The sequence below is a fragment of the Belonocnema kinseyi genome, chromosome 5 (genome assembly GCF_010883055.1).
Source record: "Belonocnema kinseyi isolate 2016_QV_RU_SX_M_011 chromosome 5, B_treatae_v1, whole genome shotgun sequence".
Taxonomy (NCBI): Eukaryota; Metazoa; Arthropoda; class Insecta; order Hymenoptera; family Cynipidae; genus Belonocnema; species Belonocnema kinseyi.
This window is the reverse complement of record NC_046661.1, coordinates 146,577,633-146,597,897: the sequence shown is the minus strand read 5'-3', so window position 1 is coordinate 146,597,897 and position 20,265 is coordinate 146,577,633. Positions and strand designations below refer to the sequence as shown.

The following is a 20,265-nucleotide window of genomic DNA, read 5'->3' as shown; positions in this document are numbered from 1 at the left end:
TTCGAATTGGTCGAACACCCACCGTATTCACCAGATTTAGCCCCCAGTGACTTTTTCTTATTTCCAAACTTGAAAAAATGGCTCGGTGGACAGAGATTTGCATGTAAAAATTAAAGAGTATGTCGCGAACTGTCTACGATGCGTTGAATATTCGCCGTTAAATGGAAAACCTGAAGGATATCTCTATAACATTCCGAAGTAAAGGATTTAAACATCTGCTTATAATAATTGATGGGTTTACTAAATTCGTAAAACTTTATCCTTGTAAATCGACTAAATCTGTAGAAACAATTAAACACATGAGAGAATATTTCTGTAATTATAGTAGACCCAAGCGTATAATTACAGATCGTGGAACTGCGTTTACATCTAACGCCTTTACGGAATTTCTTAAATCCGAAATTATAGATCATGTTCTTATTGCGGTAGGCACGCCTCGTGCCAATGGACAGGTTGAAAGATTCAATCGTGTGAGTACTCCTATGATTGCTCAGTTATGCGAAAGTCCAGATAGATGGGATCGCGTATTAGATAAAGTGGAATTTACAATAAATAACACAGTTTGTCGATCCACGGGAAACACACCTAGCCAACTGTTATTCGGTATTGATCAGAAAGGACAGATAAACGATTGCGTACGCCTGCTCTTGGAGGAGGTTTTAAGCGACAGCGAGCGTGATCTCCAAACTGCTCGACAAAACGCTTCGGATAGTATAGATTATAATCAGTCTGCAAACAAACGATATTACGATAAAAAGCGGAAGTGTTCAAACGTATACAATGTAGGGGATTACGTTAAGATTCACAATACCGACACGACATCTGGAATTAATAAAAAACTTCTTTCTAAATTTAAAGGTCCATATGTAATAAAAAAAATATTAGATCACGATCGTTACATTGTTACAGATATTGAGGGATTTCAGGTGACTTAAAAACCTTACACTGGCACGTGTGCTGTTAGTCAAATGAAACCTTATATTAACGGCGGAAATTAAACTAAAGGTGATGATTTATTATTTTTAAGCATTCTATTTTGTATATTTCGCCGGGACGGCTCAATGTTAGTATGGCCGAACTGTAGAAGATAGTTTGTATTTACATTTCTCGAAGCTTCTCGAAACAGGATTTTACCAGGAATCGAGAACCTTCTAAAACTCGTTACCGCGAAGTTTCATTTTGCGCTCGAGCTCTGATTGGTTATCTTGCGTGAGGCCCTCCCCTTTCCAGTCACCGAAACGCGCTTGCGAGCGAGCGGGAGACCAAGGCCGAGCCAGTCTGGTTCGAGCAAGCAACGTGTGAACGTAAACTGAATAAACTTGCGATTATTAAACTACCTGTTCGCTTATTATTATTTCTCGTTTATCCTTCTCCCCACGGACTACAAAAAAATACTTATTTTCAAATAAATACAATAATTTTCAAAAAATAGTTCAGTTTTTAACAAAAAAGAGACATTTTTGACGAAAAATATAATAATTGGTATTTCGAAACAAAATTTTAATTAAAAATAGTTGAACTCAACGAAAAAACGCAAATATTCGAAAAAATATTTGAACTCTTAACCAAAATAGACTATTCTTCAAGAAAGAAAAATTTATTATGCAGGAAATTAAAAAAATGGAACCCAACTATTAAAGTTTAAAGTCAAAAAGACGGATTGGCTATAAAATAGTTAAAATTTTAACCAAACAAAATGAGTTCTCAACAAAAAATGTAATGCTTGATATCGAATAATTTAATGTTTCATACTTAAAAATAAATTTTTTTTAAAATTAAATAAAAAATAGTTCAATTGATTTAGAAAAGAATTTTTTCCAACAAAACAGAAGAATTTTTAATCAAATAGTTAAATTCGCAACCAAAGTAAATTGATTTTCAACCAAGACAATTTTTGTTCAGGATAGAAAAAAAATTTCAAGCAAATTGTTTAAGTTTCAAGGCAAAAAGACCATTTTTCTACAAAACAGTTTAGTTTTAAAACAAATAGATGAATTGCCAACGAAATAGTTTAATTTTGTACTAAATTGTAAAATTTGTAAGCAAAAAAGAAAAATTTTCTAAAAAAAAGTTGAATTCTTAATCCCAAAATATGAAATTCGAATTTTTAATAAAAACAGTGGAATTTTCAAATACAAGGGAATATAACTTTCAAGGAAACGAAGGTGGCTGTTTTTCATTTTTCACGGTCAATGAAATTAAAAAATTCGAACTCTAAAGCTAAAAATTTTGTTCACTTGAAACAATAAAAACTGAACTGCAAATCATTTTGAGCAATTTTATATAAAAGTTACATTATTTTCATTTTAAACTGTTATTCAAATTTTTAATTATTTTTTAGAATTTTTCAGAACTTCTAAACATCTTTTAAAATTGTTCGAATTTGTGACCATTTTGGAAATCTTTTTAAATATCCTCTCAAAATTAATTGTTTAAGAATAAAACGATTTTTTATTTTTCCAAAAGTCTTTAAAAAGCATTTTTTATTGTTATTTCTTAACGTTTAGTTCAATTTTAAAAATCAAACTAAATGATATTATAATTAAAAAAGAAAAAAATTCAACTAATTATTTTTAAAAACTGTTAAAAACAAACTTGGACAAACTTTTCTTTTATAACAATTTCTAATATTTCCCGGACAAGAAATAAATTCACTGTCATTTCCCGGCTTTTCCTGGTCGTATAAAAGTAAATTACAAGTAAAGTCGATCACTGTGAGAACCTACTTGAAAAAGGCTGGCAGTGAGTTCCTCGAGTTCAGCCTCGACGTCTTGACGAATCCGCGAAAGTCGAGCGACCTCCTCGTCTTTTAATTTTAATTCTTCATGAGCCCTTTTTAATTCGTCTTGAAGTTTAGCCACCGCTTGTTCTTTCACCTCCGCCACTGCTCTGCCCCATTGCAGAGTCGAAGGTGAAGGAGGAGTTCCACTTCGAGTTCTAATTGGGAAAAAGTCCCTCTCCATCTATAATTACAAAAATTTCATAGATTTCATAGATTTCACCCTTCTCCTTTTCTTGAAAATTATTTTATTATTTCCTAGTTTATAAGGACATTAATTGAGTCGGCTGGGCCTCCCTTTCCCCTATTTTCCCATTTCACATTTTTTCTTACTTCTACAAACCCCCTCCCACCATTACACATCGCTTTTCCTACTTCCAATTCCCTCATTTGCCTACTTGCTCTCAAACTTTTCCTACTTTTTTTTGTCTCACTCCTCTTACTTCCCAGTTCTTCATTTCCCTACTCTACCACCTCACATTTTCCCTACCATTTATTCCCCTACTAACCCTTCCACCATTACCCATCGCTGTTCCTACTTCCGATTCCTTCATTCGTCTACGCAGGCTCACACTTTTCCTACTGCGCGGTCCCTTATTTTTCCCAATTCCCCTTCTCTCCCTTATCCTAATTCCTATCATATCAACTTTTCTGCCCCTTCCCCCATTTCTCTACTTCCCCTCCTCACGCTTTTCCTACTTCGACACTTCTCATTTTTCCTACTTCCTATTCTCTCACTTATCCTAATTCCTATCATATCACTTCCCCTCATTATCCTCTACTTTTAGAAACAAATAATTCTCTGCGAAACCCACAGATTTTCGTATATATTATCTATTGCGGATGTCAGTAAACATCAGATAAGAAAATTTATGGGTCTAATAAGAAAAACAGAGATGCGTACTACACACTAGCAGTAAATGCACGCGCGCAAATCACGCAATCATGTCTCTAGACTTCTATATAATATTATGGAAATATGAAAATTTAAAAATATATTATTAAAACAATTTTTTAATATTTGTATACAAGTTCTGAAATTCTAGAGTCTTAATTCGTTATTACATAATAAAATAATAATTTTACATTAAAGCTGATTAAACCAATTTTTCATCTCTTTTGTTGAAAATTATACTATTTATTGAAAATTTTATTTATTTATTTGTTTACTTATATTAATTATAAATTTTTTATTTTTCAATTTCAGGGTGGCAGTTTTAATTGACGAAATTAATTCCCGGTCATTTCCCGCTGCTAAAGCTAATAAATTTTCTGCTTGGGGTAATGAAAACTGAGATGCAAATGAAAGCACTCAAAGTGAAACTATTAAACTTTGGACTTTTAAAATTGAAATTTAAAAGTTTTTACTTAAAAAATTATGTATTCAAATATTCAATAATTTACGCGTATAAAATTGAAGGTACTAACATTTTTCAATATAAAAAAATGTAAATCCACGTTATCATTTTCAATGTTCTTAATTAAAAAATCAATGAATGAACTTTAAAATTTTCAAAATTATATAATTTTAAGGAATTTTAAGCTAGAAACATCAAATATTGAAAAATTAGACAAATTTTAACTGAACACTTCTTAAATGAGAAATTTAATTATTTTCTTTTTAAATAGTTTAAACATCCTTGGAAAGCTTCAAAATTTCATTTCAAAATCTTGAGAAATCTAGAAGTTGTTTTAAATTTAAAATTATTCTGGGAATTTTTTCATAACTTCTAAATTTTCAGAAAATCCTGCAAATTTTAGAAAATTTCTTTACCGTTTTAAGAGATATGTAGAAGTTTTGAAAAGATTCAAACTTAATGTAAAACTTGAAATGATAGCCTAACATAAAACAAAATGTAGATTTTGGCAGATTTTAAACAAAAAATTAGATTCTTTTCAAGAATTGTGAAAGGCTTCAAAAGAATGATAACGTTTTCTTAAGATAATTTTTAATCTTTTTAAAACTCCTAAATATCTCTTAAAATTTCTCAAATTTTTTCTAAAGATTTTCATTTCTAAATTATACATCAAAATTTTTAAATTTCACTTACAAATTAAGCATTTTTCAAATACAACAATTAAAATTGTAACGTTCAAAGTTTAAAAGCTCTTCGAAATTTTAAAGATTCTAGGTTTTCTATGTCAAACAATTCAGTTAAAGATTCTTTACGTTCAATTATTTCTTTTCAATGTACCTGTGTTAAATAAAAATTCAAATATTGCTAAATATTCAATAATTAATATTTTTTATTAAAAATTTCAAAGTGAATGGGTTAAAAATTGAATATTTTAGAATGAAAAAATATTTTAAATTTAATAAAATCCTTTAATCAAGAATATATTATTATGAAGTTATTTTTAAATTGAAAATAACTTATAAACTTTCAGGCACACGTTCTCAATTGTCTAATGACTAAGATTTTCAAATTGAAACCTTTTAAGTTTTAACGTTAAAATTTGAAAATCCTTAAATCGTTTTTTTTTTTTTGCACTTTTTATTACTTAAAGTACAGACAAATTTAAAAAAAGTTTATTTACTAATTAAATAAAAACTTTTATTGTCCAAATTTTCAAAATCAAAGGCTTTTATTTGTTATTTGTTCAAGTCTTTAAGAAAGCATTTTAAAATTTTCTTAATTGCAAATTTAAGCTTCTAAATAAAAATTTTAAATAGAAAATTTTTAAAATAAAAAATTTTGAATTACGCATCGTAAGCTAAATAATAGCATAATTAAAAAACATAAAAATTCAACTAATTATTTAAAAACTGCTGAAATTAAACGTGGACACATTTTTCTTCTACAAATTCGTAAAATTTCCGGTAAAAAAAAAATCACTGTCATTTCCCGATTTTTCCCGATCTCCAAAAATTCCCAGTTTTCCCGGTCCAGCGGCCACCCTGAATTTTTAAGACAAAGAGTAATTTTTTCAACTTAAATTATGAATTTTTAACCAAAACAGTTTAAATGTTTCATTAACAAAAATGTGAATTTTCAACAAAAAATGTCAAATGTTTAAAAATTGAGTATTTTAAGATTCGAATAAACTTTCATAGCCTCAGCTTCTGAAATTCTAGAATCTTGAATTGTTATTACATAATAAAATTATAATTTAGGATTAAAGCCTGTTAAAATCTCAATTATTTCAACCAAATTTAAATCGCTTGAAAATTAATAGTTTTTAAATTGCTAATTATACCTTTTCAAAATTCAACCAATTCACATTTAATTACAAAATTGAAACTTATGAAGGAGAAAAATTAAAAATGTAGCTTTCATCATGAAAATTTAGAATTCCAAAATCACAGGCATTTAAAATTACCGGAACTATCCATTTACTGATGCATCAATTTCAGCTAGTTTAATTTTCATCTTTTTTCATTTTAAACTAAATTTTTTATTTTTTATTTAAAATCTTCCTTTAGAATTATTATTCATTCTAGAAATTTTCCAATCAAATATTTTTGAATTTGAAATGCTTTAATTGTTTAAATCTTCAACTAAAAATCGGACAATTTTAATGTCTTTTATTAAAAATAAAAATAAAAAATATAAATCATATTGCTATAATATAATTATTATATATTATTTGATAGTTTATAATAATATTTTTAAATAATATTTTTAGTAAAAGATATGATTTCTGTAAAATAAAAAATCACTGGGAAATTTAATAGAAAAAGGTCATTTTTTAAGCAAATAAAATAACTTAAATTCTAAAATAAAAATCTAATACGTAATTGATATTTCATCCAAAAAGAAATCCTAGTTTTGAATCAAAAATAGTTGAATCCATAAAAAAAACACATCCTCAACAAAATTTTCAACTATAAATGATCAATTTTCAATCAGAAATATAACAGCAGTAACAAAAATTTATTATGAATCAAAAAACGAATTAAAATAAAGAGAAAATGGTTTCATTTAAATGATGAATTTTTAAACAAAACAGTTTAATTGTTACATCCGAAAATATAAATTTTTAACCGCAAAATTAATTTTTAACAAACTAGTTTTTCGTGCAGGATTCACCTTTTTTTTAAATTCAACTATTTAGTCACAAATTAATTTTTTGCTTACAAATTAATTTTTTTGTTGTTGAAAATTTAACTGTTTTCCAGAAATTTCTCTTTCTGGCTTGCAAATTTAACAATTTGGTTGACGTTTTATTCCTTCCTTAACTCAGAAATTTTTTTGGTCAAAAATTAACTTTCTTGTTGTAAATTTATATTTTTGCATTAAAAATTAAATTAATTTGTTCTAAACTAGTATTTTTTGGTTTAATTCCTATATTTTTTATTTATAATAAAAATATTTTATAGCAAAAATGTTTACTAATTGGTAGAAAGTTAAACTACTAGTAATTTTTTTGTATGAAGATTTTTTGTTTAAAGTTAATTAATAGAACTAAAACTTTAAATATTCTATTTCAGTTTAAAATTTGAATTTTATTTATATTAATTAAAATTTTTGAATTTTTTAGTTTTCAGTTCAAAAATATAAATTTTCGAAGCCAGGTGGTGGGATTTTTGAATAGCGCAAATAAATAAACATAAATAAAAAACAGTCAATGAAAGTCAAGCTCCACCGGTAAACAAAATATATTTAAATTTAGAACCAAGCAAGAGAAATTCTCAATAAAAAATGTAATAGTTAATGTTTTGAGCAAAAACTATTTCAATTTAAAATAAAAACAGACGAATTTAACCAAAAAAGATGAATTATCAACAAAATGATTTAATCCTGAACCCAAATTAGATTTTAAGTCAAGAAAGGAAACAACCTTTAACCAAATTTTGGAATCTTTAGAACAAAAAAATGATTTTTCTACAAAGGAATTGAATTTTGAAACTAAAAATATGAATTTTCAAAAAAAAATAGTTACATTTTCTACCAAGTTTTTGAATTTTTTCCCGAAAGTATTAATTAAGTTTTAATCCAAAAAGACGAATTTTGAACAAAATAGTTCGATTTTGTATAAAAATGGTTCAACTTCCACCAAAACGAATTCAAATAAAAAAGATAAATTGTCTACAGAATAATTAAATTTTCAACAAAAAAGGATTTTTCAGTAACTGAAGAAAAAAACTGACTAAATTATAATTTTAGGGGAAAAATTAATTTCAATAGAAAATAAGAATTCGGAAAATGTATTTCTTTTTAAGTTTCTTTGTTTCAATTTTATCAAAATATGATTTTCCTCGATTTCTCGAAAAAATTAAAATTTTTTTTTAAGATTTCTTATATTTCGAAAAAGTATCCAGAAAACTTATAAAAAGGTTTGCTATTTTAAAGGATTTTACTAAATTTGAGCAAAAACTGGAGTGAGTTTAATATATATTTAATACCTGTAAAATTTGGAAAATTTATTTATTTTTTAATTAGTAAAGTTTCGGTCATCTTTTGTAGTTTTAAAATATTTGTAGTCACTTCAAAACTTCTAAAATTCTTAAATATCTTCTAAAATGACACACGTTATTCTTAAAATTACCGTTAAATCTTCAAGATTATTTTTTTACAATTCCGTAAGATTATAATTTTCCCACGAATTTTAAGAAAATTTAATTATTGTTTTTAAACCTTTCAAAATTCTTGAAAAGCTTTAAAATAATGTTTCGAAATCTTCAAGAATCTACATTTTGTATTCAAATTTTCGAATTCTTTTCAAATTTCAAATTATTTTTTAAATAATTTCAAAATTTGTAAATGTCTTTTAAAAGGATTCCAATTTTTCCTAAAATTTTTAAAAAAGTTTTCAAAATTACAAAAACCTCTTTAAAATCTTCTGTTTTTTTTAGATTTGAAAAATCTTTAGAAAAATTTTAATTTTCCCAGAAAACTACTGAAAATTAATTTATTCTTTTGAAACTTTCAAAATTTTTAAAGAGCTTCGAAATTTTTGTTCGAAATCTTCAAAAATCTATATTTTATTTAAAGATTTTTAAATTCTTTTCAAATGATAAATTATTTTTGAAATTTGTTCAAAACTTCTTAATATCTTTTAAAATTATTTGAATTTTTCCGCAAATAAAAAAAGTCCTGTATAATTAAATAGATATTTGTAAGAATTTTTTCCGCTAAGTTATCGAAAAAAATTATGTAAAATGATTAATCTTGAGTTTTGAAGATTTTAAAGTGTGTCGAAAAATAATCTGGAAGATTTTGAATCAATGTTTTTTATTTTCTATAAATTTCATGAAGATTTCTGAAAATTGTATTAAAAGAATTATGAATTTTTTGCAAGATAACAAAATTTAAATAAAAATTTGAGTTATAAAAGATATCTAGATTTTTTTTGCAGTTTTGAAATCTTTCAAAAATAATATAAAACTTGAAAATATTTCCAAAAATTTCAAACAAAATATAGACTTTTTAAGTTTTCAAAATAAAACTTTAAAGTTTTTTATAAAATTTGAAAGGCTTCAAATAAAATATAAAAATAATCTTAAGTTTTTTATTTTGCCGGATTTATAACTAGTACTTTATTTATTTAAAAAATGTTTAAAACCAGCAAATCTCAACATCTCCAATAAGAAAAATTTCTCTCAACTAAATAAATTATGAATTCTAATTAGTTTCAGACCTCAGATTTGATGAATAGTTGGCTCTCATCACGAGCAGGAAACTTTCTCGGACTTGTTTCGTGATTTTCACTCTGCCTAAGGTCGGACGATGAACCCCCTGACTCAGGAAAACTTGTGGTTGCATCCTCACTCAATATACCGTCCAAAGTCCTCGTCCTCTTTTGATTTTTCAAGTCCGAGCCGCATTCATTTTTTTCCTCCCCACTGCCAGTTTTAATTGCCCCTTCCTTTTCAATTTGATTGAAATTACTTTTGTCCTTAGAGTCGAATTGCTTTGGTGATTTGTCTTTTGGATGGTCGGCCTCTTTTGAAGTGGAATTGGAACTTCGATGTCTCACGACCACACCGCGAGGTAGGAGATTTTCGTTGTAGGTGTAGAGCGATAATGGCTTGGTGGAGCTAGAAGGTTTCCTGATCGTTAACGAGTACTCGAGAAAAGCATCGCGAAGGCCAAGCGCCATTCGTTACTCTACGATAATTTATTCTCAGACATTGCCAAGAATGCAAAAATATTTTTCCTTTGAGGGAAATATGATTTCAGAATTGAAGCCAAGGTTCTTCAGATGCAAAACAAGTTGAAGATTATTATGTTCCTCTATTTAAAACCGTTCCAAACTCAAAAGAACCGAATTCGTAACATTTTCAAATTTGAATTTCCCGCTCAAGCAGAAATGTTACCAATTTAAATTTCCCGCCTAAACAGGATAGTCTAAAACTTGAATTTCCCGCTCGAACATAAATCAGGGTGGCCGTTTTAATCGAAAAAAAATCCCTGGTCATCCCCCGATTTTTTTCCCAATTCGCAAATATTTTTCACGTTCAATAAAATGAGAAAATTTAAACTCTTAAACTAAACATTTTTCCATCTAAAGTTATAAAAAAAATTAAATACAAATTTTAGCACTTAAAGCGGAACTTTTGAGTTTAAAATTATTTAAAATTGAAGTTTTAAACTTTTTAAATTAAAAAATGTTATATTCAAACGCTTAATAATGTATACGTATCCAATGGAATTTAGGTGCTAACACTATTTAATTGAACAATTTTAATTAAAATACAGATAAACTACCAAATTTAGAATTTTTACCATTTATAAATTATTAAGAGTTCAAACATTCAGACACAATTCCAAAAATATAAATCTATATTATGATTTTCAATGCTCTAAATTTAAGAATCAATGAATGAACTTTAAAAATTTCAAAACTATATTATTTTAAGCAATTTTAAGCTAGAAGAATTAAAAATTGAAAAACTAAATTGTTTTAAAATGAAAACTTTTGAAATTAGAAGTTAAATTATTTTAATTCAAAGATGTTTAAATATCATTGGAAAGCTTAAAAATTTTATTTCGAAATCTTGAGAAATCTAGTAGATGTTTTAAATTTGTTCAAATTTTAAATTATTTAAAAATTTTTTTAAGAACTTCGAATTAACTTTTAAAATGAATCGAATTTTCTACATTTTTTTTAAATCCTGCTTATTATGTGTAGAACAAAATTTGAGTCATTTTAAGTGTTGAAAAGATTCGAAACTAATTTAAAATTTGAAATGAGTTCAAATAATTTAAACGAAGTGTATGCACCGAAAAAATTCAGCTATTCGTACCAAACTTTCGGTGCAAATACCCACAGCCTAATTTAAAACAAAATGTAGATTTTTGCATTTTTCAAATTAAAAAAATTATAAGCTTTTAAAGAACTGTGAAAGGCTTCAAAAGAATAAAAACATTTTCAGAAAAATTTGCAGGATTTTCTAAAAATGGTAGGCAAAATTCAGTACATTTTAAAAGATATTTATTGAATTTCTAATCAAATCTTTAAAAGAAAATAATAAAAAATTTAATTTTAACTACAAATAATAAGTGTTCAATTGTTATTTATACCTCAAAATTCAACAATTTCAATTAGAAAATAGATATTTTTAAAAAGAACAATAAAGATTGTAACATTAAAGTTTAACATTTAGTTAACATTTAAAGTTAACATTTAAAGTTTAAAAGCTTTACGAAATTTTAACGATTCAAGGCTTTCTATGTCAAACAATTAAGTTTTAAATTGTTTACTTTTAAATATTTGGTTTCAATTTGCTCGTCTTATCAGTAAAATATTTCTCAATATTAAGAGATAGCTATTCTTTTTCTTAATAAAAAAATTTCAAATTTAATGGATTAAAAATTAAATATTTTAGACTGAAACAATTTTTTAAACTTATTAAAAACTTTAATTACGAATATATTATTATGAAGCTATTTTTAGTTTGAAAATTGTTTATAAAGTGTCAATCGGGCGAATCAAAACAGTTTCAGTTTTTTAGTTAAAATCTGGAAATTCAAAATTTTTGAATGAATTTATAATCGTTTTGTCAAATCAATTATTGTTCACTTTTTAATACTTAAAATACAGATTCAATTTAAAAATAATATTTATTTATATTTGCATTAGATAAAATTAAAATTGTCTTTATCCAACATTTTTAAATTTAAAAGCTCTTATTTTTATTTTTTTAATGCTTCAAGACATCATTTTGAACTTCTTTAAACAAAAAATGTACTCTTAAAAATAAAAGTCTAAAATGGAACATTTTTTAAGTTAAAGATTTTCAAATTAAGCATTGCAAACTTAATTATTCATAATCACAAAAGATAACAATTCAACTGATTACTTTAAAAGCCCGTTACAATCGAACTTGGACAGATTTTTCTTTAAAAAATTGGTCAAATTCCCGGTGAAAAAATATATTCACTGTCATTTCTCGGACTCAAGAAATTACCGGTTTCCGGTTTAGTGGCAGCCCTGATAAATATTACAAATTTTAAACAGAATAGTTTCAAATTAAAAATGTACCGCTCAAACATGACTTTCAAATTTGAATTTTTTTGTCTGAGCAGGATTATTCAGAGTGGCCGCTTTAATAGAAGAAAAAAATTTCAGGTCATTTTCCGGTTTTTCCCCGGCTCGCAAACATTTTTTAAGGTCAAAAAAATTTTAAAATTCGATCTCGAACGCTGAAAATTTTTCCATTTGAAGTAATAAAAAATAAACTACAAATTAAAGCACTCAAAGTTTTTAAAAACTGTTTTTAGAACCTCTAAATATGTTTTGAAATGAATCAAATTTTTGCTACAATTTTCAGAAAATATTGCAAACTTAAAAAATATTCTTAAAACCTTCCACATTCTTTTTTAATAATTTTGGAAATTTTTTTAAACCTTTTTGAATATTACCTTAAAATAATGTCCAAAATGAAAAACTATTTCAATTTTTCTAGGAATCTTAAGAAAATGTTTTAAATTCTTTTAAAGCCTTTTACAATTCTTAAAAAGATTCTGTTTTTTTTAATCTTCCCAAAATCTATATTTTGTTTTAAATTAGGCTGTGGCTATTCGCACCAAAATCTTGATACAAATTGTTTAATTTTAAATATCTGGTTTCAATTTATTCTCCTTAAATGATCAGTCAAATATTACAAAATATTAAATAATTGTTCTTTTTCTTTATTAAAAAATTAAAAATTAAATGTATTAAAAATGTTATATTATCCCCGGTTTTTCCCAGTCTTAAAAAATTCCCGGTAATTTCCCGGACCAGCGGCCACCCTTTATTTTAAATTAAAATTCTCCGCCCAAAATTTAAATTAGAAAAATGCTTCGCATTCTTATTTATTCCCAAATAGGAATTAAATTTTTAATTTTAAACAGAATTAAAATAAGAAAACAGACATGTTTCAACTTTGGATTCGCCGTCTAAAAGAAATATTTAAAATAATTTGAATTTCCCTCCTAAATCCCAACGCCACCTTTCGTATTTAAAAATTGCGCGCGAAATTCAAGCCTAAGAATTCTTCGCTTTGATATTAAGGGTTAACTTTTAGGGTGGCTTACCTATCAGGAGAGAATTTTTCGTCCTCGTCGAACAGACTTGTGGGTTCCTCATTATCATCATCGCGTTTTTCGGCATAACCAAAAAGATCGGTTGCAGCTCGAGCAAGATCGGATTTTAAAATGGGATGTGGAGGATGTAGTGATGGACCTGAACAATCAGCCTCGTCCCCATAGAATTCATCCTCATCTGTGGTATATTCTTCATCTCCTGTGGTGCCCGTACTTCCAGCTCTTCTGTGTTTCGTTGTTAGTGGTCGATATGCATATTCACTTCCTCCGTTTACAGAGTCGCTTGAGTCCATGGAGTTTGGCTGCTGCTGCTCCACCGCCTTCATCGCGATTCTCTACCCTGAAACCTGAAAAAATACAAATTAAATTTTTAAATATTTGAATTTCACGCCGTAGATAAAGTTCTTAAATGCCAAAGAATTTATGTTGAGCAAATGCTTTTCGGAAATATGCTCATCACTCGAACTCCACTCGAACTCCGAAGATACGAGCTCCAAACATACGAGTGGTCCATAGATACGAGCATCCCGACTCAAAGGACCGAGCGGAATTGTTTTCCCTCTATCCTGCCCTATTTTAGTCAGGCGCGCGCCAGTGCGCGCTGCCTTCAATTCGCCGTGCGCGTGCGCGTTCTAGACCTGTGTACATTCTCACGTATTATCCCCGAAATCTAAATGTCGCAGGAGTGGGAGTCCCTTTTACGGATGCATCATTGGAGTTTCCGATTCCCGAAGTTTTTTACTGAAAATTTAACTATTCTTTTTAATCTAAAAATTTATGTTTTGGGTGAAAAATTTAACTATTTGTCAAAAATCCGTCTTTTCTTGATTGAAGATTACTCTCATTAGTTGAAACTTCATCTTCTTGGTTAAAAACTAATTTCTGCCGTTAAAAATTATTTTTCTTTTTGGTTGAAAATTTATATTATTAAACTGGAAATTTAAGTGTTTAAAAATTCAACACTGTTATTAAAAATTAATTTCGTTAGCTGACAATTCGTTTCTTTTCGGTCGAAAATTATTTTTTTTTATGATGAAGTAAGTATTTGATTTTTTCTTGAAAATTTATGTTTAGATAAAAATTAATGAATTTTGCTGAAGATTTTTTTTTTAATTTACTTTTCTAACTGCAAACTGAACTATTCGAGTTTTGTTTTTATAAATTTATCTTTCTTTAGTTGAAAATTTACATATTTTCTTGAAACTGTATCTTTTTATCGTTGGAATTTTTTCGTTTTGATAGAAAATTAATCTTTTGGGTTAAAAATTCAACTATTTGGTTAAAAATTGATATTTTTTATCAAAGATTCATCATTCTAGTTAAAAATTAATTTCTTAGGTTCAAAATTTATCTTTTTGATTTGAAAACTCAAATAAAATGTGTTTAAAATGTAGTTAGAAACCAAATTTTTTTGCATTAATATAATTAATCTTGTAAAATTTAAATAATGTAATTATTATTATTATTATATCGACACTTTTTTTTGTTTCTTTACTTATTGTCACACAAAGCACGACATCGAGTTGAAAATTTGGGATAATGAATACGCAGCACTAAGAAAGGTGAATCTAGTCCTAAATTTTAATAATTATGAAAAAAGAAACAACAAAAATTATTTTTAAAAAACAACTTTTTTCATCATTCTAAATCTTCAGGACCAGCCCCACCTTTTTTATTGCTTCTTATTTAGTATCCGAAATTTTCAACTCGATGTGGCACTTCATTTGAAAATAAGTTAGGAAATAAAAAAAAATGTCAGTATGGTAGGAATCTGGTCACGTGACCCACTCGTCACATGGCCTTGAACTCTTTATAGAACACTACCGCTGCGCCACCGCTAGATTCTGAAAATTGCGCGCGAAATTTAAATCAGTTATTTTTCAAAACCTTAAATTGGAAAGTTTGAATTTTTGCTGGATTTCTTTTGAAAGTAAAGCAGATTTGTGAAATTTGTAAATTTGATACGTGCGTGACAAATTAGAATGGATGTGGACACACGTTTCGCCGCACTTTCTTTGCCTTTCTCTCAGATTGGTGCTAATCGGATCAACTATCGTTCTTTTATGCTGTGATTACTCTCTCCTTATCAGTATAGCGAGATATTCCGTTTCCTTTCCTTCCACACGATAGATAAAATATAATAATGTCAATGACAAACTATTTTTAATGCGTCCCGAAAATTATAAAAGGCTGCAGAAATATATTTTAATTCCAAAAATTATTCGCGAAACAAAGGAATCGGAAATTTTTAATGAATCAAACTTGGAAAAAACTTTGTGTTGTTCAAACTTAGGGTCCAAATACGAAAACAATTCTAGTGCTAAAAATACTCTGGCGCTATCAAAAAAGATCTGAAATTTAAAAAAAAAACGTTGTGTTGGTTTTTGATCGCAAATTAGCATTTTTAAACGAAAATTATCAGATTGCACAAATTTTATCAATTTACGATATTCAGTTTTGCTGGCGGTTTTTACCAAAAACATTTTTTTTTATCTTTATATTTTATGGTTCATCATTTTTCAAAAATGTTGGGTTGTGTCAGCGTTTTACACCCGAAATGGGCATTTTTAAACGAAAATTATTAGATTCGAAAAATCAAATTTTATTTAACAATTTATCTTTTTCGGTTATATTAGCACTGTTTGCCAAAAAATTACATTTTAATACCAAAATATGTAGAGTTTTTGGCTTATTAATTTGTTAAATATTAAAAATTATGCTAGGTTATGTTATAGACCTGAAATGGACGGTAATGAAAAATTATTAGATTTTAAAGCTTCACAATATTTCAGAGATTTTAGGTTAGTTTAGCCTTTTCAGTTTTGTTAGCAGTAATACTTTAGGTTATGTTGATTTGTTTTGTCTGAAATTGGTATTTTTAGTGAAAAACATTCAATTTTAAAGAAGATTAAATTTTTCGTACAACTATAGGCCAGGCCAGTTGGTTTTATCTGAAATATCGATATAGACTTCAAAGATTTACAATTTTAAAGCTATTTAAGGTTATGTGAACTTTCTTGTAATCAGTTATCTTAGATTAAAATCATTAAATTCCAAACAACATTTTTCAGATTATCATACAATTATTATATTTATATATAATAACAACATACAATTTAATTAATTAATTAATTAAACAAATTAAATAGCATATCAATTATTATAGACATTATGATTCAGAATCATTAAATTCACTTTTTTGTAAATTTTAGGTTTTGCTGGTATTTTACACCCGAAATGGACACTTTTAATACAAAAAATAATTGGATTTCAAAAATGATTTTAAAAATTGTTATTATTTTTCTTCGAAAATTTATATTTTTAAAAATTCGAAGCATTTTCGGATTACCATTATTCTTTAAATTATTATTCATAATCATTAATTTCACAATTTCGAATTAGATTTCGAAGCAGCTTGACAACTTCAGAAACATTTAAGGTTATGTTTACATTTTTCAACAATAATCGATTATTTTAAACAAAAATCATTAGGCTTAAAAGAAGAATTACAATCTTAAAAATGTTGTTATTATTGGCTATTGGCGGTTTTGGTATAAAATTTCTATTGTTAATAAAAACTCAGATTTCAAAAAATGTTTATAGAATATTAAAAAGCATGCTAACGTTTTTCACCGGAAATATTATTTAAACAAGTCATTTGACTTCGAAAATCAAACTTAAAATTTTGAAAACCCTTAGGTTAGGTTAGTATTTTTCGTCGGAAATTTTTCATTTTATAAAAAAAAAATGAAATATATATTTTTTTTAATTAATTCTGAAATAAGGCAATAACTTTCCATCAATTGCGAAAAATTTTGTTCTTGCTTTTCTTTTCTATTATTTGAGATCAATATTTTTTTATATAAATGTAATTATTTTAATTTATAAAATTTAATATAACAATTGTTTTTTGATTAATTAAAATAATCGTGGAACGGTATTCACAAATATTATGCTTTTTTATATCAAGAGCTTCTTTGTAAAATCACTTGTCGCATTTCTAAGTCATTCCATTAATAAATAGCGTTACGGAACTCCACCCACGTATATGAGAGAGGTCACAGAACATGCATAGAGAATGCTTGCAAAAGTAATTCTCTTGTTTATTACGTGGGACCGTGAGAATAATTCTGTAGCCCTAGAGAAATACTAAGCGTTGAAAAAATTATTATCTTAAAAACATAAATTCTTATTCAAAAGTTAAAAATAAAACACACAGAAAGTTATTCTAGACTCAGAACTGTATTTTCTTTGTTTAAATTGAGAAGTAATTATTTATAGATTTTTTGTTTATAATAGTTGAGTGCAAAAAGGGCGTAAATTATTAAATTTAAAACTGGCCGAAATTTTGCGAAGTGAACTTTTGCAAGCGCCTGAATTTTGTAATTCTAAATTAAACTCAAGACTTAGAATCCTCCTAACAATTCAATTTTTCAATTACTATCAACCACTTGAAATGCGAGTATTCCAAGGTTTTTTTTAATAACGAGCAATAATGAAGATTAATTAAGGCCGATTCGAGGGCGTAGTCGGGCGACAATAAATGGACCTCGCATTGATAATGAGAGATGACTGAACGCAGCCCACGCTCTAGATAACAACTTAAGAGCTGCTATTTTCATCTAGTTATCTGTCTGGACCCTCCAATTTATTAATTTAAATGTTGTAAATTCTGCCACGTGTCGTCCTCTTATATAAAACCTATTTTTAACCCGTCTCCAATCATCAAATTGACTCCAATCTACAATTATTCCAGTTTCCACTTTTAAATTTCGCGCCTAAACTAATCAAAATTACGCGCGAAATTCGAATTCTAAACTTATTTCTTTTGCCTTTTTCTTGACTCAGGCGGTTACAAAATACCCGTAGAAGACTGCAAATAACTTGATGCATGTTTCAGTATATTTTCTAGCATCAACTACAGGTTTTATGAATATAAAGTGAGTTTCGCGATTCCCACGGTTCAGCACAACGGCTTGAGGAACAATCGTGTTTTTTTTTTTTTTTTTTTTAAATACGAAAATGCGTTTAGGTTCGCGACGCACATCAAGCGTTTCATGCGCACATCTTGCGTCACTTTATGAAGGGTTACATAAAACAGGAACAGTAATGTGTGATTGTGAGTTGTGACTGATTGTAGTAATTAGAAGCACTTTCTCATTTTATCCAAATTTATAATTTATGAAATAAATCTAATTATTTGTAATTTTTTTCTATTTCAGAATCTTAGTTAGGGGTCATTCACAAATTATAGAAGACGATTTGGGATAGAGGGCCGGAGGGTTGGACGATCTTACGGAAGAAAGATTTTGGCTAAAAAAATAATAAATACAAGGATATTATAACTATAAAGAAAGCTTTGCTGAAATTCGACCAGCCAAGTAATAGTATTTCACTCTAAAAAATCGTTTTGCAGAAATTATTTAAATTTTTAACCAAAGAGATGATTTTTCAAATGATTTTTCGAAAACAATATAAAATGAATTTTCTCCTTGAAAATATACATTTTTAACAAAAAATGGAACAAATAATTTTTTATTTAAAAGAATTAATTTAAAAAAAACAACTAATTTTAAAACAAAAAGATGAACTTTCAACCAAGAAGATTGATTTTCTACCAACAGGATGTATTTTCAACAAAATACACAGAAAATGTTTGTAACCAAAAATGTATTAATTTTTTTTAAAATGATACATTTTTAACAAAAAATGGCATATTTAATTTTTCGATAAAAACATTGACTTCAATGATAAAAAAATAATCTAGCGGAAAGATAAATTTCAACAAAGAAAATTCATCTTCTACAAAAAATCGAATCTATAACAAAATATTTGAATTTTCAACTAAATTAACCAACCTTCAACCGAAAAAATAAATTCGAAGTTAGAATTTAAATTTTTTACAAAAAATATATATTTTCTACAAAAAAATCGAATTTTTAACTAAAATAACCAACCTTCAACCAAAAAAAAAAGTTTTAAACAAAGCTTGATTTTTTGACAAAAAAAAAGTTGTTTTTTTTAAATCAAATTTTCAACAAAATATTTGAATTTTAAAATTAAATAAGCAACCTTAAATTGAACAAATACATTTTAAAACAAAATTTGGTTTATTAAAAAAAAATGAATTTTCTAAGAAAAATCGAATTTTCAACAAAATATTTGAATTTTCAACTAAAATAACCAACCTTCCACCGAAAAAATAAACTTTTAAATAAAATTTGATTTATTTTACCAAAAAAATGAATTTTCTAATAAACTCTAATCTTCCACAAAATATTTGAATTTTTAACTTAAATAACCAACCTTCAACCAACAAAATACATTTTTAACCAAAATGTAAGATTTCTACAATAAAATCGTATTTTCAACAAAATACTTGAATTTTCAACGAAAATTAACAGCCTTCAACCGAAATAATAAATTCGCAGCCAAAATTTGAATATTCAAATAAAAATATATATTTATTCCAAAGAAATCGTATTTTCAACTAAAATAACCAACCCTCAACCAAAAAATAAAGTCGTAAACAAAATTTGATTTTTTTGCCAAAAAATGTATTTTCTAACAAAAAATCAAATATTCAACAAAATATTTGAATTTTCAACTTAAATAGGCAACCTTTAAAAGAAAGAATAATTTGTTTACAAAAACGTGAATTTTCTACAATAAAATCGAATTTTCAACAAAATACTTGAATTTTCAAGCAAGAAAATAATTTTTTTTTAAACGAACCAAAATGATGAACTTTTTATCTTATAGTTGAATTGAAAAAAGGCGGAATTTTCAAAAAAATGCTTTAATTTTCCACAAAACAGATGAATTTTGCACTAAAAAATATACATTTTCAACAAAAAATGGTGTAGTTAACTTTTCATTGAAACAAAATTTAACAAAAAATGAATTAATTTTTAACTAAATTGTTGAATTTTCTACCAGGGTGATTAAATGTTCCACAAAATAATTCAGTTTTCAACAATAAAGAAACTGAGTTATTAATTAAACAGTGGA

At 26.7% G+C, this 20,265-nt stretch overlaps 1 protein-coding gene across 2 annotated transcripts in view; it reads right to left on the bottom strand.

Moving 5' to 3' along the window:
• The window catches only part of LOC117172482 (general transcriptional corepressor trfA-like), a 111,915-nt gene that overhangs the window by 26,738 nt on the left and 64,912 nt on the right, over positions 1-20,265 (bottom strand). For both annotated transcript variants that reach the window (XM_033360466.1, XM_033360465.1), the window contains exons 2-4: positions 13,246-13,601; positions 9,362-9,761; positions 2,727-2,963 (exon numbers count right to left, since the gene is read on the bottom strand). In XM_033360466.1, coding sequence (XP_033216357.1) covers positions 2,727-2,963; positions 9,362-9,761; positions 13,246-13,580 — 972 coding nt within the window. In that variant the 5' untranslated portion in view covers positions 13,581-13,601. The remainder of the gene's footprint in view (positions 1-2,726; positions 2,964-9,361; positions 9,762-13,245; positions 13,602-20,265) is intronic.